Source organism: Narcine bancroftii, chromosome 2, assembly GCF_036971445.1.
Source record: "Narcine bancroftii isolate sNarBan1 chromosome 2, sNarBan1.hap1, whole genome shotgun sequence".
Taxonomy (NCBI): domain Eukaryota; kingdom Metazoa; phylum Chordata; class Chondrichthyes; order Torpediniformes; family Narcinidae; genus Narcine; species Narcine bancroftii.
The window spans coordinates 152,783,283-152,806,872 of record NC_091470.1 but is presented as its reverse complement, the minus strand read 5'-3'; the positions used below and the strand labels follow the sequence as shown (position 1 = coordinate 152,806,872).

The following is a 23,590-nucleotide window of genomic DNA, read 5'->3' as shown; positions in this document are numbered from 1 at the left end:
CATGAGAACACAGTTTTTTTAAAAAGTACATCCCATATGTTACATAAGCCACAATTTGCAAGGGCAGGGAATTAAAATGGCAAGCAAATGAAAGCTAGGGATGAGCCTAGCTTGAAGGCCAACCAATGTAATATTTGGTTCCCTTCAGGGTGAAGTTTGCATCACAAGTAGTTTATTAAGTTAAAGAGAACTACAGGTCTCATTGGTAAATGTATTTGGTGTCCTGGCAAAAGATGAGATAAAGTACTACATTGTAAGGCAAGGTGCCTTGAGAAAGGGAAGAATGTTGGGCAAATTCAGGGTACCAAGGTGCAGAATGAAGGTGTAGAGGTTGATTGAGGAATAAGCAGAGATGCAGAGGGATGTTAAGAGTATTTGAGGAATAGACCTATGGACAAACATGAAGAAAAAGACAACGAAGATCAGGAATTGAAGCCTGTTCCTCTTTTCAGAATCAGAATTCATTGTCTTGATTATGTTATGAAATTCATTTTGAGGCAGCATCACAGGTGTAAATATTACCCAGAATTGGGCATCACGGGCCATGTTGCCCATCCCCAATTCCTCTTGAGCATCATTAGTGAGCTACCTTTCTGAATGGCTGGAGTCATTCTGATTTCAGATTTATTGTCAGGGTACATACATAAGATCACACACAAGCATGAGATTATTTTTGTTTTCCAGTAGGTTTGGAAGAATTTCCACTTATCGGTAGTGTACACACGTGACTAAATAAAGCAATGTAAGCAAACTGTGATACAGAGAGAATGAAAAACAAAACAATGAAGAGCAAAAATAAGAGACCTTGATTGAGTTTATTGTTGAGGAGTCTGATGGTGGAGGGGTAGCTCTGATGAAGGTACTTGGAAATATATTGCAAACCTTCATTGTTGCCTGGGAATGATTCAGAGAAGTCAGGATGGTGTACACTTCAGAGGGGATCCTGCTCCAGTTGGCCTTTTTGTTGCTGCTGGAGGCCATAGGTGTCAAAGCAGCATTGGAAAGTACCTGCATTGTATTCTCGAGATACACATTGTTGGGCACTATCAATTGCCCCAATAATTGCAATGACAAAGACTTGAGGGGAATATTCGGCTTTATTGCACAGAAGACTTGAACTGGCCCCGATCCAGACTAGGGAAGTGCAGGGAAGGGAAAGGTGGCCCGACCTTTATGGCCTGGGTCCCAAGGGAGGAGTCTGGGTAAGAGTGTCATCAGGGGGTGGGCCAGCCTGAACCATATTCAGTCCATACCATTACATCCAGGTTGCGGCTGCTCAGTGCTGCTGGTGGAGGAAATGCTTATTTTGGGATGCTCTCCCATTTCATGCATGTTTGCCAGTGCCACACTCATCAGTAAGTCTTTCATCATGCTCCTTGCACATAGAAGATGTCAGGAGGCCAGTTTCTCATTGCCACTGCACTTTTGTGGCTGGTTCAATTGACTTTCTGCCCAATGGTGACCTCCAGGATGATGTTAGAGGGGAATTCGGCAATAGTGTACAATAAAACATGTTGCATTTTGCTGGTAGTTATTGTAGAGACCTGAATCGTGCTGGCATTTATGCTCCATTTTGCTTCTTGTTGCCATCCCTCGTCACTATTTTCAGACAAGGGAGCAGGAGTAAAATGCCCAAATCTCACGAGATTTACCTTCCACTCCGCGTTCGCGTCGCCACGATTTTTCCCCCCCCCCCAACCTCCTTATCCAGGTTCGCGCGCGCTAGCGCGCGCCCGCCCGCAAGGCACGCGAGACGCCTTTCTGGGCGGTCACAACCTAACCCGATCACCGGAAGCCCGCAGGTCCGTGACGGGCGTGCGCCTGCACCAATGGCAGGTCGATCCGAAAGGCAGGAGGGCGGGAAGGTGGGACGGTCGGCCCAATGGAGCGGCCTGCCATTGGAGGGGAAGGAGGAGTTGTGGAGGGGGGGGGGGGGGTAGTTGTGTGCCGGGTGCTCAAGGTTGGTTGAGCGGCGGTTTCTCCGGCGGTCGGGTTTAGGGATGTAAGTGGGGGATTGAAATGGCTGCCGAAAAGAAGCCGGAAGGTAAGGGGCTCAGGAGGAGGGGGTGGGAGAAACAAGCGTGTGTGTGGGGGGGAAACCCCGTGATGTTTAATATTTAAATATGATGACAACCTGCCGGACGACGGGGAAAAAAAAAGCCGAACCTGACAGGACAAGGGGGGTGTGAAGCGCTTGCAAATGGAGCAAAGACGGGTTCTCGTAAATATTGCAAACCGTTATGTGGGGGGACGGGGACGGGGGCAACCAGTGGCCCCGCACAATTCGAGCGGATGCCCAATGCGATTCCTCGCCCTCGGCAAACTGTCACTTTTTTGGGAGAGGGCAAAAAATAATTAATATTTTAAAAAAATCAAACAGGCAAGGTTGTTTGCTCTCTGCTGGCGGCAAACTCCACGAGAGGGCGGTAACGGATTGTTTATCCGGGGCGAAAGTGCTTTCACTCCTCTTCGCCCCTGTCAGACCTCGGTGCACCCGGAGCAACGGGCTCCGGAATAGCTCGCTCACTGCCCCTCTGAGAGGGGGTGGGGGGGCTTTGGCTCAGTCGAAACCCAGGCAGATCCGAAACCAATAATATTTGGAGCTTCGCTCCCGAAGTTGCTTGATTGACAGATTTGTCAGTGGTTTTGGACACCAATTCCTATCCATTCCTGGGAAAAGTTTTTTCTTTTTAAAAAAATATTTGGACAGAGAAAATGCTGAATTGATTGAGAAAGTATTGCTTATATTTCAGCTGCTATTTTGTATTATTTATTGAGTTAACAGATAATCATGACTCTACGACTTGAAATGAACCCTGAATAAACTAATAGATGAAGTAAAACCTATCAAGTGACATGTCAGTAGATCAGTTTATTAGTGGTAGAAATTTGCTGGAAAATAGTGCCAAAATGATCTTCTTTTCAGTCATTTAACGAAAGTGATGCACAGTCGCATGTAAATCAATTTTTAACATGCCATGATTATTTGGGCTGAATTTTTTTTCTTGTGCCCACTGACAAATAGAAATCATTCACTAAATTGAGTGCTAAATTATAGGGGGAAATCTCATTAGTGCTTTGTGAATTGTCAACATTTTGAAAATGTATATTTTTGGGGGGAAATTTTAAACTGGAAGGTGGCAGCCTTAACCCTGTGTTTTCGAGCTGCTGTTTGACATGCAAAGCATGATGTTCTTCAAAGTAATACATGAGGTGGATGCCAATGAAGCCTAGCTCTGTTCAGAAGAGCCTTTCTTTTATTTGGACCCATTGGAGGCAAGGTGTGGTATTGTTTCTGGAAACCCGATCTCGTTACACTTTTTGGAATGCTTTGACTAAAAATGTAGACTCCCATCAGAAATAATAATGTCTACTTCGGCTGCTCGCTTAATTTTGTTCTGCAATTGTTGCTTTTGAACCTCATGAAACAAGATGTATTGAATTCAACAGGAGGACCAGGCATCATACTTTGTATGCCTTTTGCTCTCCCTTGTTGGCATTTAAACAGCTTATGGTATTTTTGTCATACAACAATGCCAATGAATCAAATGGACTATTATTTCATTCAAGCTGTCAATACAAGGAACCCCCAGTAGTTTTACCTTTCTGACAATTTTGTTTTGTGTAATTGCATTATTGGGGTTTACAAAAAATGAAAGTAAGTGAGAAAGTAAACTTTTATTTCAAGTTGTGATGGCAGCATTGGAAAATAAGGCAAGACTACTGACAGAGTAAGAATAAAGGAGAAAATTATTTGTCATTGTTTCACATTTAAAAAAAAAGTGCACACTAAACAATTGAAGGCATTGTTTGTAGAATGTTAGAAAAAAGTTCTGGTACAGTACCTTCCAGGTTGCCAATCCCACTTACTACTACTTCCTCTTTTGCTGATGCTTTTCTTGGATTTTAAAATTGTGGAACTCGCCTTCCTCAGCATTCCCTTACTCAAGCAATCTGAATGCTTTTAAAACCCAAATTTTGTGAGATCTAATCACTGTTTGATTGATCAACTCAACTTGGCCTTGCTGGTATCCTGCCTGATGGACTTTGGCCAATTCAAGTTTCTCAAAATAAAATAGAAAACAAAATTCACTGAAACATTAGACAAGCCCTGGAGTCAAGTTTGTTACCAAAAATTCTAATTTAGCTAATACTTTGATATTACTTTAGTGTACGGTGAAGACTCGAAAGGCCAACATGGCCTGTTTCCGCTCCGTAAATGGTTATATGGTATGTTTGGAGTCTGTAAATCTTGAGCAAGTGCATTTGAACTTTTATTTTACACTCAGGATGCATATTCTTCTTTAAATGTGGCATAATCAAATAAAGAGGGTGGCATAGTTTTGCCATTGTTTTTAATTTGTCAAGTAAATGAGGCTTTTTGATGTGGTTAAAGAGTGTTTTTCTGTGGGAGAAATACAAAGTCCAAGGTGATGGGACAGGGTAGAAGCAAGGGTAATGGTAACCAGAATTTGGGGAAAAACAAAACATACAAATATAAGAAGGTATTCCAAGCCAGTGCAGGGGGAAACATTAAAAAAAAGGATGAGATTGAAAGCTCCCTAACCAAATACTCTTAGCATTCATAACAATACAAATAAATGGGTATGGTCTAATGGCCATTACAGAAGTGTGATGATTCCAAAGTATTTATGATGCAGAATGGCTATAGACTGTAGAGACAAAATGCTGGTGGATCTAAGACAAGGCTAGAGGAAAATAATGCTGGCAGTCTCCAAATAATATTAGTAATGCAGGGCATTGTATAAGTCAAGAATTTAGAGGTGGATGGAGCAAGGATCTCTGGCACACCTTCATTTACATATTGGCAGGGCAAATAACATTGGCAATAATGATGTGTAAGGGAAATTTTTGGATTGTTTTTGAAATAATTTTCAAGATCAGAATGATGAGTAATTGGTGAAATTAATGATCATTTTATTTCTAGTGTTTTGTAGTGCAAAATAATTAATCTGGATGATTGGAGTTTTTGGGGAAGAATGATCATGATGTGATCTAATATTGAAGGATATTTATTCAAAACAAAACCTGGGCCTTAAAGCGAAGTAAAGTACCAACATACCAGTTGCAAATTGGTGGAGATAAATTGGGGAAATAACTGGGTAAAGAATTGAGTAACAAGCAGGGAGGAGTAGGATTTCTTTTTTTTTTGAGTTTGGTGGCTGGACTGAGCATTAAGGGATTTGTGCTAGGGTCCTAACTGTTCTTAATTTCTGTTAATAATTTGGATGGGGAGACTAAATTTAAATGAAAAAAATTTAGACATAAAGCCATTTTGGCCCATGAGTCTGTGCTGCCCAATTTACATTAACTATGCCCCCGGTATGTGTAATAATTCAAAGCTGAGTGACATACACATTGCTAAGAGAATGTGCATTGGTGGGGAAGGGTGAAGGTTGCAGCATGCTTAGAAAAAGGGTGAGTGCATATTAGATTAAAAAGAAAATGGGTAAATAAAGTGAGGGCATCCACTTTAGTAAAATAAATCTTTGGGATTATCTTCAAAAGGTAGTCGATACTTGGTTGATGAGTACATTCCATACAGATATTTTGATGGCAATTTTTTTGGTATTATGGGGAATAATGGATTTTGAGTTTGTGTGGTGTTGAGGTAAAATATCTGATTAAATGGAAGACAGCCCATGAAGGATTAGATAGTCCAATTTTTCTTCTATTTCTCATGAATAGTTGATATTGCAATAAACATTCCAGTAACAGGATTAGTGATGTCCAATGGCAGGAAAATGCAGATGTATCGATGTAGCATCGTCATACTTATGCCTATGCAGGAAATCCTGTCAACCTCTTTGGAAATTTAGTGTATAATTTTTATGGATTAAGAATTTATGAATTGGTTTGTTCACTGACAGAGAGGAAAAGTTAAAATTTACTTGTGTCATAAAGTGATATAATGATGAGAATATATTTCTGTCGTGTTGAAACTGATTTTAGAGTTCATAATGCTGGTTGATGTCATTGATTTTTGCAATTTCTCTATTTGGGACTGGCATTTGGGTGTAATTTAGCATCTGCAAGCAGTTCTCCTCCTCACCCCAGTACAAGTGGTTGGTAAGCTAAATTCTTGAAAGATTTTTCATTATTTTGAACAGAAAATCATCAAAGTGTAATATTACAATTTGTAATATTGAATACATGAGTGACAATATGCAAGGGGCTACAAGACACTCAAGGGAATTCAATCCTGACATTTATTTAGCCTTGCTGGATCCCACCAATTTTACATATTTGTAAAATTTACAGTTGACAAACTATCAAAATTAATACTTACTGTTGCAGCAATTGTTTTTAATGCTGATCATTAATTGTAGTTTTGTATCTGTGGTGGTACATCACTGGCCTACTGCAGAGGGGGGGCAACCTCTGCACCTGCTGGAGAGTAAGGGGACAGGACAACACTGGGCCGGCTGTCAATCAATCAGCCTGAATGGATCAAGCCCCACCTGGTCGGGTGTCAATCACCCTCCGGGATATAAGCCTGCGCCGGCCTCCCGAGGCCTCACACAGCATTGCTGCAGCCACAGCCAGCCTGGCTCTGTGGAAGTCTTTGTGGATTAAACTCTGTTGAACAGCCTTGTGTCTGATTCTGACTAACAGCGCACCACAATATCTTCTGGAAGAAGCTTTTCTTATTGCAGCAGGATGTGCCATGCTACTTGATTCTTCTGGTTCTTACCAAGAGAATATCTTGGACAGCATTTAATTTGAGTGTATCGCCATTTACTTATCTGAGTTGTAGAAGACAGGAATTTTCTAGGTCCATTCTCCATTTGATCTGAGTTTATTGGTGTCAGTGAGAATCTCATTAAGCCAGTAAAATTGGTTTTGCCTCCTTTGGGGTAAGTTGTTTTATTCCCCCCAGCCCCCAAATTTCTTGTCTTTTTAAAAAAATATACACAAGAGGGCGATACTAATTTGAAATGTGAACTCCCATTGTTTGAATATCATGCCAAGATTTGACAATCTTTGAAGTGAAAGCTCTTGGATGAGCTGCAAGCTTTCACAAAATTTCATAAAAAATTATTTCCTAGGATGTTGATTTGGATTTGGCTGATAAGAAAGAAGAATGGGAGCCTAGGTTTTCCGTAGAACCCATTCATGTGGTTGAAACCAAAACTCTGGTAAAACGATACTTTGCATAATCAAGTACGTGGTCTGCAAGATTTGTCCTTTATTGTTTCAATGTTATCAGTTTACGATGTGTTACGAGATAGACCAGCAGCAATAGAAATTCACCAGAACAATAGTATCCTCAAAACAATAAATTTTATTAATGACTATTAATAATATAAAATATTACTTAACTCTAAACTTAATCACACTATGTGCCAAAGTTTCTACGGGTGTGTGAGTGTGGCAGAGCCCAAACCATTGCAGTTTAGGCACAATTCTGAACAAAGGATTCAAATTTAAAGTTCAGTCTTGGAGATATTTTGTGTTGAAACTGCTGTTCAAAAGTTTTCCAACTCATGAATTGAAGATTTGTTTTCAGAGAAATATTTCTTCATGTGAATGACTTTTTTTTTCATTGGAAGTTGCGGAACTTGTATTTCACACGATGATTTCACCAACCCAGGTAATGAAGTGATCATTACAAATGGACATGCAGAATTTCCCTCTCTTGACAAAGAGACAGTTAAAGTGGCCCTTTTCTTCGAAGCCACTGTTTCTGTGTTCCTCATCTGTCCAAGGAAGTACCTCTCTAATTGAAGGTTACTGCACCTCTGATTTCAGATTAAGCATGATTCAATATTAAAGATGTCTTCTTGAAGTGCCCCAATCAGATGACATGGCATCACCACTGACTCTTAAGTTTAAAAACACAACACATGATAGTGGTCTCCGACTTGTCTCCACAGGTCATGAAGCAAATTACTTTCTTTTTACACAGGTATTTCTCCAGTAAACATTCATCGGCTTAAGTATTGCTATAGAACGATCCCTCCAGTTTCATGGCTTTTAACTGAACAAAGAAAAGACTTTGATGGCTTCTGCTTGACTTTGAATTACCAGACACTTTGTTTTTGGAAGACTTATCTGCTAACATGAATGTGTGATGTGTCTTTCCCTGTCCAAACCCACCCAGTAACTTTACTAAGAAATGTATATATTTTATCATAAAGATTAATAATAACATAATTTTGTAACATGCAATAGTATAACCTTGTTGGTATGCTTCTATAGAATACAAAATTTATGGTCGTATAGTTTATTTTCCTCACACATGCTCAAAAGTGAGTTATTCTGCATCACTGATAAAATTGAACAGATATGATGACAGGTTGCATTGTTAAATTTGCAGAAATTCACCAATTGGTATGTTGTTAGAAATGTGAAATAACTCCAGGTATTTGTATTGTGTACAGGTAGTCCCCGACTTACAACCGTAATGGAGACCAACAGTTGGTTGTCACTCAAATTGGTCATAACTTGGGGACCCCTCGCTGCTGCCGGGAGCGGGGATCACCGTATACAGTATTTTTTTAAAAAGTGCTTGTATAGTAGTTTTAATAATTTTTATAAAATTGTGGGTGGATGGTAACTTGCATAGGTCAGAAGTGAGGACTACCTAAATTTAATATCTCAGTATGCTTCATGGTTGAAAAAAATGGAGGCCAAATCAAAGATGTTATTTGGAAGAATGGCTATTTGGAAGAAAGGTTTGAGTCAGGTATAAAGGAGAAGAGAGATGGAACATTGTTGGGGTTGAAGTGGTCCTTAAAATAAACGTTAATATATTCTTCCCAATTATTATTTTAGGATCAGCAAAATAATTTGTGGTGGAGTCAAATAATACTTGTTCAACGATTAGCTGCTTACAAGTGATCTCTCATCTCTATTTCTCTCCTTTGACTTAAGCTTTGTTGAGGGAAATGACCATGCTTGATGAAAAGGCAGCATTTGATCCAATGTGGCATCATGGCAGCTTGGAGAAATTGATTTAGTTCTTTCCAGCACAAGAATAGGGATTTTGGTTGTTCTGATACCTTCACCCCAATAGAAAGTCAGAGGGGGAAGTTTACTGATTACATTGTGTAATTCCATTTGTGGTGCATGGATTATGCACCTGACCAAGACTATGCAGTGTGACTATATTCAGGCATGGGATTAAAAAGTACCAAGTAACATTTTTATGGTATGTGGGCCAGACAGACACTCTCTCGCAAGGGATTCTAATGATCTCTCCTTGATATTCAGAGGCATGATATTAATGTTAACCATCCCAGGGTTACCCTTGACCAGAAACTCAACTGGATCATGTATCCAGCAGTTGCAAAAAAGAAGTCCAAGGCAGAATAATCTACAGCTTTTGATACACAATGTGACTGCCCAAGGTTCACGAGCAAATGTGTATGAATGGTCGCCATTTGACTAGATGCATATGGCTCCAGTACCACTTGAGGTTCACCATCAGAAAAATTGGCTTGATTAATTTGACCCCATTCACTACCTAACTCTTTCCATCATGAGAACATGTAGTGAGTACAATTTACATGATATGCTGCAACAAATTCTCAGAATAACTGCTTCAGCTTGTCCAAAATATGATTTCTGCTGCTTTGAAGATGAAGGAAAGCAAATATATAGGAGGTGTACCAATTTCTTTCCAGTTTCTTTCAAGCATGTAAAGTACTGTTCTAATGTGGTAGTATATTATCATTCTTTTATTAATATGGGATCAAAATATGGGATCAAAATTCTGTTCGGTTATTTCGATAAAATGGCTGTGAATTGAAGTGTGGCTTGCTCTAAATGGCCATTAGAGTTAAGAATATATAGGCGCCTATATCAGAGAGTTGTAGAGACATATAGTGTAGAAATGGACATTTTGGCTTACTACATCCATGCTGATCAGTGGGGACATGTCGAAGTTCATCCTATCTTGTAGCCCTTGGGCTGGAGTTTTCTAGGATTATGCAATTCAAGTTCTCATTTGGACACTTAAATGTTGTAGATCAGGGGTGGCCAATTTTTTCTGGTTGTTGGCCACATACGGAAAAAATATAAGGAGTCACAGGCTGAACAATATTAAGCCTGGAAGTTTCAACCAGTTACACTACAAGAAAAATGGTGTTTTTAGACCAATTAAATCTTCATGCCATTAAACATTCACTTTCTATCAAAATAACTATATGACCTGTGACAGATTGTAGGAACATAGGAAGTAGGAACAGGTGTAGGCCAAAAATGGCCCATCGAGCCTGCTCCGCCATTCATAAGATCATGGCTGACCTAATTTATGACCTAACTCCACCTACCTGCCTTCTCCCTATATCCCCTAATTCCTCTATCATGTAAAAATTTATCTAACCAAATTTTAAATATGTTTAATGAAGCAGCCTCAACCACTTCCCTGGATAGAGAATTCCAAACATTCACTACTCTCTGGGAAAAACTCTTTTTCCTCATCTCTGTCCTAAATCTACTCCCCCGCATCTTGAGACTGTGTCCTCTGGTTTTAGTTTCCCCGGCCAGCTCAAAAAACCTTCCTACATCTATCCTATCCATACCCTTCATAATCCTATATGTTTCTATAAGATCTCCTCTCATTCTTCTGAACTCGAGCGAATACAATCCGACGATTTAATCTTTCATCATAAGTCAACCCCTTCATCCCAGGGATCAACCTGGTAAACCTCTTCTGGACTGTCTCCAAAGCCAGTATATCCTTCCTCAAATTATGGAGACCAGAACTGGACACAATACTCCAGGTGTGGTCTCATTAGTACCTTATCTTTTTTCTTTGGCTTGGCTTCGCGGACGAAGATTTATGGAGGGGGTAAAAAGTCCACGTCAGCTGCAGGCTCGTTTGTGGCTGACCAGTCCGATGCGGGACAGGCAGACACGATTGCAGCGGTTGCAAGGGAAAATTGGTTGGTTGGGGTTGGGTGTTGGGTTTTTCCTCCTTTGCCTTTTGTCAGTGAGGTGGGCTCTGCGGTCTTCTTCAAAGGAGGCTGCTGCCCGCCAAACTGTGAGGCGCCAAGATGCACGGTTTGAGGCGTTATCAGCCCACTGGCGGTGGTCAATGTGGCAGGCACCAAGAGATTTCTTTAGGCAGTCCTTGTACCTTTTCTTTGGTGCACCTCTGTCACGGTGGCCAGTGGAGAGCTCGCCATATAATACGATCTTGGGAAGGCGATGGTCCTCCATTCTGGAGACGTGACCCATCCAGCGCAGCTGGATCTTCAGCAGCGTGGACTCGATGCTGTCGACCTCTGCCATCTCGAGTACCTCGACGTTAGGGGTGTGAGCGCTCCAATGGATGTTGAGGATGGAGCGGAGACAACGCTGGTGGAAGCGTTCTAGGAGCCGTAGGTGGTGCCGGTAGAGGACCCATGATTCGGAGCCGAACAGGAGTGTGGGTATGACAACGGCTCTGTATACGCTTATCTTTGTGAGGTTTTTCAGTTGGTTGTTTTTCCAGACTCTTTTGTGTAGTCTTCCAAAGGCGCTATTTGCCTTGGCGAGTCTGTTGTCTATCTCATTGTCGATCCTTGCATCTGATGAAATGGTGCAGCCGAGATAGGTAAACTGGTTGACCGTTTTGAGTTTTGTGTGCCCGATGGAGATGTGGGGGGGCTGGTAGTCATGGTGGGGAGCTGGCTGATGGAGGACCTCAGTTTTCTTCAGGCTGACTTCCAGGCCAAACATTTTGGCAGTTTCCGCAAAGCCAGTTTACCTATCTCGGCTGCACCATTTCATCAGATGCAAGGATCGACAATGAGATAGACAACAGACTCGCCAAGGCAAATACCGCCTTTGGAAGACTACACAAAAGAGTCTGGAAAAACAACCAACTGAAAAACCTCACAAAGATAAGCGTATACAGAGCCGTTGTCATACCCACACTCCTGTTCGGCTCCGAATCATGGGTCCTCTACCGGCACCACCTACGGCTCCTAGAACGCTTCCACCAGCGTTGTCTCCGCTCCATCCTCAACATCCATTGGAGCGCTCACACCCCTAACGTCGAGGTACTCGAGATGGCAGAGGTCGACAGCATCGAGTCCACGCTGCTGAAGATCCAGCTGCGCTGGATGGGTCACGTCTCCAGAATGGAGGACCATCGCCTTCCCAAGATCGTATTATATGGCGAGCTCTCCACTGGCCACCGTGACAGAGGTGCACCAAAGAAAAGGTACAAGGACTGCCTAAAGAAATCTCTTGGTGCCTGCCACATTGACCACCGCCAGTGGGCTGATAACGCCTCAAACCGTGCATCTTGGCGCCTCACAGTTTGGCGGGCAGCAGCCTCCTTTGAAGAAGACCGCAGAGCCCACCTCACTGACAAAAGGCAAAGGAGGAAAAACCCAACACCCAACCAGTTGCAACATTACCTCCCGACTCCAGAATTCAATTCCTCTAGTGATGAAGGCCAACATTCCATTTGCCTTCTTAATAACCTGACATTTTGCGATTCATGCACAAGCACTCCCAAGTCCCTCTGCACAACAGCATGCAGTAGTTTTTCACCATTTAAATAATATTCAGCTCTTTTATTTTTCTTGCTAAAGTGGATAACCTCACACTTACAAAAATTGTACTCCATCTGCCAGAACTTTGCCCACTCATCCAGCTTAACTATATCCCTCTGCAGACTCTCCACATCCTCATTACAATTTGCTCTTCCACTCAATTTGGTGTCATCCGCAAACTTGGCTACACCACATTTTGTCCCCTCCTCCAAGTCATCAATGTAAATGATGAACAGTTGTGGGCCTAACACTGACCCCTGCGGCACCCCACTTACCACTCTCTGCCAACCTGAAAAACTCCCACTTATCCCGACTCTCTGCCTCCTGTCAGACAACCAATTTTCTATCCAGGCCAATATACTTCCCCAGACTCCACTTTCCTGTAACTTACTGATAAGTCTCTTGTGTGGCACCTTATCAAACGCTTTCTGGAAATCCAAATATACAACATCAATCTGTTCCCCTCTATCCACCGCACCCATTATATCCTCAAAGAAACCAAACAAGTTTGTCAAACAAGATCTTCCCTTTCTAAAACCATGTTGCGTCTGCCTGATTGAACCCTTACGTTCCAAAAGTTTTGCTATTTCATCTTTAATGATGACTTCAAGCATTTTTCCAACTACAGACGTCAAGCTAATTGGCCGATAATTTCCAGTCTTCTGCCTACATCCCTTCTTAAAAAGTGGCGTGACATTTGCTGTCTTCCAGTCTGCGGGACCTGCCCAGAATCCAAGGAATTTTGGTATATGACCACCATTGTTGAGAGTTTTTTTAAACATATGAACTATAACTTCTGCCATTTCCTTCAGAACCCTTGGATGCATATCATCAGGATCAGGTGATTTATCTGGCTTTAGTCCCATTAGTTTCTCCATCACTACTTCCTTTGTAACAACTATTTTATCAAGGCCTTCCCCAACATTCGCATCCTTAACTCCGCACTTGGGCATGCTGGAAGTGTCTTCTACCGTGAAGACTGACACAAAATATTTGTTCAATGCCTCGGCCATTTCCTCATTTTTTGCTACCAGTTTTCCTTTCTCATCCTATCATATCCTATCAGTTTTCCTTTCTCATCCTATCATATATTGTATTATAGATTTGTTTTTGGAGGAGATAGATTGAGGGTAGTGTAGGTCACAAACACAACACTTCACAAAACAGATCTAATTTAAAATGCAAAAGGTTTGCTGAAAGTGAGTCAGGCAGGTACCGAGAACTTTTGCAAAGACAATAAAACAAGGCGACTGCTTTGCTAAAGAATTTCAAAGTCAGGTGTAAATGGATTATTGTTTTGAAAGCCACAGTGAATGGAATCAAAAGGTTGGGTCTGGTTCCGCAATCTGTCTGGTTGCAATTTGCTGTTCTAAGAAGGATGTGGTTTTGCAAGCAGAGGGAGAGAGGAGGAAAAACAAGCTTTCTCTAAGAGTGTGGAGAAAGGGAGAACTGGTTTCTGCAGTCATGGGAAGTTGGCAGCCGATTGAAACTCCATTTTGTAGACCGGTTGTAAGTTCTGATTTCAGCAAGTTGAAAACCCTTGTGGTCCATACAAGAGGAAATGACTGACTAGAATGTTTCTCCTGAAATAAGGAAAGCAAAAGGAACTCTGTGGTGGCCTGCAGAAGAAGAGGTTATCATTTGGAAAACCCTGTTGGGGCAAGTTTCTTCAGTAAGACACTGAAGTGGCTGATCAGAAGGAATCAGTTTGTGTGTGTCCAACGAACAACAATAAGAACATTCCTGAGCGGTAACTAATGGCCTTTAAACGCCAGAGCTTGGTGAAAATTCTTAAATGTTAAATTGTGTGCCGGATTCTGGTGAACTTGGAGGAGTGAGAAGTGAGATTGGGCTGTGAATCAAAGAAGTTTTCTGAACTTACACACATTACATACATGTGTCCTTAGAATTAGAAGGGGGTTAAGTTATGGTAATAAGTTAATGTTTGATTCTGTTTTTATGTTTAAAGAAAATTAAAAATAACTTTTGTTTAAGTTACATTTGTCTTGGTGAATTTCTATTGCTGCTTGGTTTTGGGGTCATCTGAGCCCATAATATTCTGAACAGTTTAACTGTTGACATTATAGTAGTTTATTGATGTGCTCATATACTACAGTAGGCATCTGCTGCTCTTTAATTTAAAAGAATACAATAAAACTTTAAAAAAAAAACTCTCAACAAGCAGTACAAAATAAAAAAACTGTGTGTAAAATAAGAACAGGAAAAAATATCAAGGCAGTCTTCCAACATTCCAGTGAATACAGTTTATGGCCCAAGTGTCCACCTTAATGGTTATGATGCAATGTGTAAACCTGTAGATACGCTATTCAAGTTAACAGATCCCTTACAAATGAAATAAGCACACTTCCCTTTGACTTCTGTGGAAAAAGTATTCATTTTCCCACTGAATCTGACATTTTTTGGCACCCCTGTGTTTTTTTTTGTCTTTTTGGTTCCTCTATGTTTAATCAAGTGGGGTAAGCAGTTAAATGGCGACATGGTTAGCATAGTGGTTAGTGCAACATAGCACCAATGATCAGGACGGGGTTCGAATCCCATACAATCTGTGAGGAGTTTGTACATTCTGTGGGCTTTCCCTAGTGGCTGAATGGGCTGAGCCAGAGTGGCTCAACAGTCTTCAGTGAGAACAAGGGATAGAAGGAGTTGAAGTAAGAAGGGGCCACTCTATACAAGGAACAAAAATGATTCAGCATGTAGGCACAGGTAAGGGCAGGTTTTAGATATCATATATTTTGTTCCTCAAGTCATAAACAGTGGGAATGTCAGCCAAGACAGGGAAATGTTCCTCTTGCAGTATGTGGATTGTCAGGGAAGCCAGCAGTCCCTGATGACTTCATCTGAGAGAAGTGCATCCAACTGCAGCTCCTGACAAGCTGAGTTAAAGAATTGGAGCTGGAGGTGGGTGATCTCCAGATCATTTGGGAGTTGGAGGGGGTGATAGACAGGAGTTACAGGGACACTATCATTCCAAGGATGCAGGAGGAGGGTAGATGGATGAGTCAGGAGAAAAGGAAAGAGGCAGGCAGTGCAGGGTACCCCTGTGACCATTCCCCTCAATAACATATACCACTTTGGATACTGTTGGGGGACAACATACATGGGATAAGCCACGGTGTTCAGGTCTCTGGCAAGGAGACTGGCCCTGTGGTTGAGGGAAGAGGGGGCGAGCTAAAATGATAGGGGATTTCATGGGACAGATGAGAGGTTCTATGGGAGAGATCAAGTATCCCAGATGATATGTTACCTCCCTGGTGCCAGGATCTGAGATATCTCCGATCGAGTTCACAGCATTCTCAGGGGGGAGGGTGAGCAGCCAGATATTGTGGTCCATGAAGAGACCAGCGACCTGGGTAGGAATGGTGAGGAGGTCCTGCAAGGAGAGTTCAGGGAGTGGACAGCGATTAAGGTTTTCAAAGTTTGCAGAAGCATCTGGACCACCTGGAAAAATAGGCTAAAAAATGGCATATGGGATTTAATGTAGATTTAACAAACTCAGTGAATGATAAGGCACTGAGGAGTGCATAGAACAAAGGGGTTTGCAAATGCAGATGCATGATTTCCTGAAAGTAGCATCATAAGTGGATAGGGTTGTAAAGAGTGCTTATTTGCATATTGGGCTTCTTAAATCAGAGTATTGAGTATTGGAGTTGGGATTTTATGGGAAAGTTGTATAAGACATTGGAGAGTCCAAATTTGGAGTATTGTGTGCAGTTTTGGTCACCTAACTACAGAAAAGGTATCAATAAGAGAGCAGAGCAGATTTTCCTGGATGTTGCCAGGACTTCAGGAACTGAGTTACAGGGAAAGGATTAGCAGGTTAGGACTTTATGCCCTAGAGTGTAGAAGAATGAGGGGCAATTTGAAAGAGGTATTTAAAATTATGAGGGGTTAGACAGAATAAATGTAAATATCTTTTCCTCTGAGGGTAGGCAAGATATAAACCAGAGGTCATGGGTTAAGAGTGAAAGGGGAAAAGTTTGGGGGGAAAATGAAGGGGAATGTTTTCACACATAGAATGGTGGGAGTGTGCAATGAGCTGCCAGCTGAGGTGGAGAATGTGGGCTCAATTTTAACATTTAAGAAGAATTTGGACGTACATGGATGGGAGATATATATCGGGCTGTGGACTGGGTGCAGGTCAGTGGGACTAGGCAAAATTAAAAAAAAATGGTTCAGCGCACACTAAAAGGGCTGTTTCTGTGCTAAGGTTCTACAACTCCAGTTTTCTCCCATTGTTCAAAACACACTGGGGGTTGTAGGTCAATTGTGTGTAATTGGACTACACAGGCTCCTGGGATGAAAGGACCTGTTACACTGCTGTTACGTTTAAATTTTACAGAGGTAAAAGTGTTTTTAATGGAGGTAAACATTTTCATGAATAACATTACAATTGTTGATCTGTGGTTGTTCAAAATGGCAGCAACATCTAGTGTTGAAACTAAGAAATACAATGAACATTTAGAGCAATTTATTGGAAGAGACGATGTTCCAACGGGCCTTTTTCCATTTTTAAGCTTCACCCTGAGCTACTTAAAAATGGGCAACGTGAGGGTTATAGTTGCCACTCATGCTGTGGATGAATAATGGAGTAAGAGGAAATTGCTGTGTGATGGGGTCCAAGCAGCAGAATTTTTGGGTCAAATGAAGTTGAGAATGGATAAAGGTGGGTAGCCAGAGTGAATGAATAAATATTCCAGTGACAAATAGACTGAGATGAGATGGAAACGTGCTGTCTTTGTGACAGGAATGAGGTTGTAGAAAGAAACTGAGTCAGTATCAATAGTATGGAGAAGGCATGAGATTCTCATGTAATCTGTTGGAGTAGATTATGGCTTTCATAAAATAGTAAAGGAGAGAGATAATTAGTTTTTTGCATTGTATAATAATTTGATATTCAACTGCATTTAATTGAAATGATCACATGCACAAAAAAGGATTTTACAATATAAGAAATTTATTGGGTGGATGACCAAAAGCTTTGTCAAAGTGGTACATTTTGAGTGTTACAGAGGCAGAAAGTGGAAGTGAAAAGATGTTTTGGAAGTTTTGGAGCTTGCTGGCTAAAAACATGACAAATAATTATGGAACATTTATATTCTGGGATGATCATGGGGTAAGAAATGGGAGTATGAGAAACTTGTAGATTTGGGCCAGAAGAAGTAGTGAAGATGGGAAAGGGCAAGCAGGGATTTGAAAATAAGACAATATTTTAAGATTGCTACATTTAAATAAGAGCCAGTGCAAATGAATGAGCATGAAATTGATCAACAAGATGATGCAAGTTAAAACAAGGGCGGGCAGAGTTTCGGATACATTTTTGGAGAGGGAGGAAATCTTTTGTCTACAGATGGAATTGTGTGTATATAGTGATGGGCCAAAGTGAATTCTTGGAGAGGCAGTGGAAGTGAGGATGACAATGTAAAAGGTGACCAGGCAGTATTGAAACAAATCGGGGGGATCAGGTAAGAGCAGTCCAAGGAAGCTGGACAGTGAAGAATGGACATTGAGCTGAGCATGTTAATAGTCAACTCTATTGGTTGTGGTGAGGTCAACGGACAAATGAGACCCTGTCATTTAGTAAACCTAACTGGTTTGGCTTTTCAGTGTAAAAGATCCATTTTAAGCTGTTTAATAAATGGTGTGAACTTCTGCAAGTTCCAGATTTGAATACGTGGTAGATGCAATTCATATTGTCATTATTGTTGGTCAAAGCATTGGCTTATTAGTCTAACATTTGACAACTCTATTTGGGTTTGCTGATGAAGGCAACATTAGTGCTTGCAAACAATTTCTTATTTAAAAATGTCTAAAAAGTTGCATGGTGCCAAAATTGATAGCTAATGTACAGGTTTATTCTTTGAAGTTTCTTCAGCTCTCTTGCAAGGTTCTGTCCCAGTTTGGGAATATTATATACTGTTGTGGCTTGAAAATATTTATTTTCACATTCAGCCTAGGCCTTTGGGAAGGCGGTGGGTGCATGAGCTTTTAAAGTGCTGAATAGTTGAAGATTATTGCCATTGTGGATTAAACATAAATTGTATGATATAGTTTCTGCCAGCACTGGTACCAGAGGAAGATTAAGTGTCCCTGGAGTGAAATTAATATTGCTTAATCATATGCTGCTTGAAGAATATGAAAGACTCAAAGACAAAGTTCCAGTTTGATTTCTGGTCTAAGATATTATGTGATGAAGTCTGTTTCAATTGGCTGTTGCTTTCGTAAATAAAAAATGGCCCAGCATTTCTGTTTCTGATTGGAACTCTGTTGTTTTCGTGTTTCATAATGCCCTTTACATGCAAGTGTCTCAATCGGAAGGCTTGAATAGCTAATGTTCTTTTAATTGTGGTGTCATGAGCAGTGATAATTTTGAAAAATATCTCCAACAATGGCTCCATGTCTTCGCTAGGGTAGGTGGGCAGGCATTAGATATTTGGAGCTCAACACTTGGGGATCTCTACACTTGTGTACCCAGATTTGGCTAGTGATATGTGTTGTATTTTGTATACATGAAATGAAGATGCCAAATTTTGTTAGGTATGTTTGATCACATTTACAAAGTTCGAATAGTGTTGATGCTTTTCATGATTGCAATTTGTTTAGAAAGCAGTTCACATTTAACAAAATATATTCGAGACACAGCTTGATGACAGCTTTCTGTTCTTTGGTCTAATTTTGTTCTGTAGCATTACAGTAGGTGTAAAGAGCAGCCAGTATCTCTGGCTTTGAGGCCTGATCCTTGTGAGCACTGAGTCTTCAGTGGCAGCACGTTTTGGGGATTGATGTTGAGAATGGAAGAAAGCGAAGCTTGTAATTTGACAAAACCTGCTGAAGAAGAAGAAAAGAAACCAGAATGAGTGTCTTGAACTTGAGGTACTCTCTTCCAACCCATCCTATTTAGATTCAAATTGAAGTAAATCTTTCCTTGATAATTTTCTGAACAGTGATAAGAAAACTTGAGTTCCCGGAGTGTCATTTTTCATTTTGTTTGCTTCATTTCATGTTGATCTTGAGCTTATTATTAGAATGGTAGAAGCACGTCACTGATTGCGAACTGCTATCATTTGACTTGGTAAGGTGTCTTGGTTATCTTTCCTTTCCCTCACCTGGAGGGAATGTGTGCCATGCCAGAGGAAGGAGGAAAGAAGTTTTCATTATGTATAGTTTCACGATACCCCTCCATAAATCTTCGTCTGCGAAGCCAAGCCAAAACGTTATTAAGATGAAAACATCACTTACCTACCTTCAAACAAAAGCCTTAACAAATTTAAATTTTGAATTATTAGTTTACAGTCTAGCATCACCTAATGGTTCTTTTGTTATTTGAAATAATTAATTCATTCTTGTTGCTATTGACTATAGTATCAAATTGTAGAAAAGTTTTCCTGGCATTTTCATTATTACGGGTGAGTTATAATGAACAGTGATTCCAGTGTACCATTGCAGTGCACAGCAGTGTATGTAATTATGTAAGAATTAACAACCAAAAATATTTATTTTGCCAACTGTTGGTGCAAACTGTATTATATAAACTATAAGATTGTTTTGCATAGTTGAATTCTAAAGTTGTATTTATTTAAATTTTAAGTTGTACTCCAATATAGGTTTTGAACCAAAACGCTTCAGAGGAGTGTGTGATGTTCAGTGAACAGATGATGAGATACGAATGTTTTTGTACCATTCATTGTTGGATTAAAAACATGCCACTAACAACGACATCATTTGTTATTGTGGCTGACTGAGAGTAAAACAATGTATGTAAATCCTCATTAGTTGGAAATAATATTTCTAAATATGATGGTCCCATTTTTCTTTCCAATGCTTTTTGAACATGAAGTTTGGTATTCCAACATGATTACTTTTGTTAAATTCATTATTTTTCTGGAAACCTGGGGGAAAATACTAAGATGCATTTGTGTAATCTCATTTGTTGCATGCCACTGAAATGGAGAGTGCACTGTGGATGGGAGTTTATCTTCACCATTTTCTTCTCAATAGATTTTGTCATGTGTTAAGGAAAAGGCCACAGTAATATAGATTTTTTGGCACAGACCTCTCCAGGTGCTTATTTTCCCACGGAAGTTGCACTTGCTTTGAAGTTACTTTCGATTGTTATTGAAGATATGAGCCAAACAGATTAAGCAAGTGAAGTTCAAATAAACTTGAAACATTGGTTATTTATCTTTATTATATTTGCTCTATAAAGTATAGTACACTGTTTGACCTTCTGAGTTTATCCAGCATTGTTTTCAATTCAACCACTGTATCTTCAGACTTTACTCCCAAGTGAAGTTCTTTGAGTTTTCTTGATGTTTTCTAGCATCTCGAAGTGACCAATTCAAAACACTGATATTGAAGCAAAGGACTGGAAATGAGACAGAAGGGAACAAAGTGGAACCTCTGCATAGCTGTGAGAATCATAATTGTAAGGAAGGATTTACCAAAATGCTGTGTTTGTCTGCAGTGTACAGCTGAGATTGCATAATGGATGGTTGTCCCATGTTGATGCACGTGGTGTGGAATCTCCTATTTGGTTAAGAACACCAAATCAACGCTTCACCATTGGCCTAGATTGGTAGAGCTGGCTCTCGCCATTGCACTGTAAATGTTATGAATTATTTCCTTGCCTCCAATAATGTTTAAAAAGCAAAAGATTGCTGATGCTGGAAATATGAATTGAAACCAAAAATGTAGGTAATATTCAGCAGTATATTGTAGGTTCCCAGAGCCCCTCAGCTGTCTTGACAATGCTACTCTTGTTCTGCTTCTTGTAAAGATTGAATTTTCGTTGTGTCTCTGGCTCTGTCATTCCAGCTTCCATACAACACATTCCACAACAGTCCTGAGATAGTTTTATTTTTCCATAATTGCTCTCATAGTTGACAAGGTTCTCAACTATACATCTGCTCCTATGTTCTGCTGTCAACCTCTGCCTTTAGCAAGGATGGGGCTGCCCATAACCTCATCTTTAATCCCATTAACCTCCAATTTCTGCAATGTTCTATGGAATGCCTCTGCCAGAAATATCTTTCTTTTATTCCCCTCCACTATCTCTTCCCTTTCAACTATACATGGACTTGAGCTCTCCTTGTTGGTGGAGCAGCATTTTACATGTACAACTTGTAGTTTAGTGTGGCGCATTTTGTGCTCACAATGTGATCTCTTACTCCAAAATGGGTACACTAAATTCAGATGGAGTGGCCACTTTGCAAAATACTTTTTTGCTTGCAAAGGTGTCCCTGAGCTTTAATTTTCCATTATACTGTAACTCTGACTTCTGTCTTTAGCATCTTGCACTGTTCTAATAAAGCCAAATGTAAGCTCGAGTGACTGCATTGAATCCAAAGATGAAGGGAATTGGAGCCCTCAAGACATAATATTGAATTCATCAATTTCAGTTGGCCGCTTTTGATGAAAAGTCATTAGTGTGTAATGTTAACTTGGTTTTTCCTCTCTCCACAGATGCTACCTGATCAGCTGCACATTTTCTTTTTTTTAGTTGAGTGGTAATTTATTTTTTTAAAAACTTTATTTATTCATTCAATAAACAAATAATATATGACATATACAGCAATTAAACATGAACATGAACATTTTTTAAATAAATATGTTTAAAAAAAGAAAAAAGACCCCCTTTCATAAAAAGAAAAAAGAAAGAATATTAAAAAAAGGTTAAATATACATATTAAAATCTAATCAATATAAATTGAAATGTAAATATTTGGAGTATAGCAGCCACTTATTAATAAAAAAATTATAATTATCATGCAAAACATGCGTAATTTTTTCCATTATTTAACAATATTTCATCTCATTGTTCCATCTATTAATATCAATCATATTTGTATCTTTCCACGTACTAACAATACATTTTTTCGCTATGGATAAAGCTAAATATTCAAAAGCAAGCTGAAACTTACCTAATCCCGCCTTTCAGAGGTTGCAAACTACCCAATAAAAATACTGTTGGATCTAAAACTATTTTAATCTTATACAGATATTCTAAAAACAATTGAATTTTCTTCCAAAAAGATTGTATATGTATACATGACCAAACAGCATGAAAAAAAGTACCAACCGTATCACCATATCTAAAACACAAATCTGATTCATTAAAACCATATTTTTAAAAATTTTCAGGTGTCAAATATAATTTCAGCATTGTGTTTAATTTTGGATTTCCAACAACCACATTTTTTTGAACTTCAGAATTCCACAAATTCCTGACTCTGATTTTACAAGTCTTTAGCGCCTCTCCCTGAACTGGCATCAACATTGTATGTCTTTAGGTAGGGGGGTAAAAAAGGGAGAAAATGCCACTGTGTATATTTAATGAGAAACGTTTGTCTATATTTTGGTTGATATGGTTCACAGTGTGAAAAATAAAAAAAATATATAAAAAAAATTGTATGTCTTTTAGTCTCTTGGTTTTCACAGTTAGCTTAATGAGTTGGGTTTGACTCCAGCACTGTCTGTAAGGAGTTTATGTTCTCCCTGTGTCTGTGGATTTGCTCTGATTTCCTCCCATCCTCCAAAATGTACGGGAATTGTAGGTTAATTGGGGTATTAGGGCAGCACAAGTTTGTGGACTAGAAGGGCCTGTTACCATGCTGTACATTGAAATTTAGATTTAAAATTTCCCTTTCTTTAGTTGAACACTCCCCTTTGCAGGAATTGGACATCTTTTACTTTCTAACATTTCCCAGTTCTTCTGGAAAATTCATCAACCTAAAATGTTAATGTCTTTCTGTTAACATCCAACTATTTAAAGCACTTTCTCCTTTTACTGTAAAAATATTTATGGTAAAGGAGTGTACCTTCCACTAGTTGTGGATTTTAAATTACACTTGGTTGAGGTTGACTCACCAGGATCACTAAACTCACCACTGCATTGCATTTATTTTTAAGGAGGTGTACACAATCCATCACTGCTTAAGCAAAGTGGCATTTCCATGAAATTTTATCCCAGCTCATTTTGATACATATTCAAATAAAATTGTAAAGCTTAAAGAAAGTGAAACACTTTTATTTTCCACTCCATTTGTAATCACCAGTGC

At 39.8% G+C, this 23,590-nt stretch overlaps 1 protein-coding gene and 1 long non-coding RNA gene across 6 annotated transcripts in view; both read left to right on the top strand.

Moving 5' to 3' along the window:
* Positions 1-1,953: 1,953 nt before the first annotated feature.
* Positions 1,954-23,590, top strand: part of camta1a (calmodulin binding transcription activator 1a) — a 1,025,873-nt gene continuing 1,004,236 nt past the window's right edge. For all 5 annotated transcript variants that reach the window (XM_069918585.1, XM_069918583.1, XM_069918582.1 and 2 more), the window contains exon 1: positions 1,954-2,044. In XM_069918585.1, the coding sequence (XP_069774686.1) occupies positions 2,020-2,044 (25 nt within the window). In that variant the 5' untranslated portion in view covers positions 1,954-2,019. The remainder of the gene's footprint in view (positions 2,045-23,590) is intronic.
* LOC138754385 (uncharacterized) lies at positions 18,920-21,054 on the top strand. The gene is made up of 3 exons (XR_011351733.1): positions 18,920-19,070; positions 19,220-19,406; positions 20,854-21,054. It is a non-coding gene; the product is annotated as an uncharacterized lncRNA (long non-coding RNA).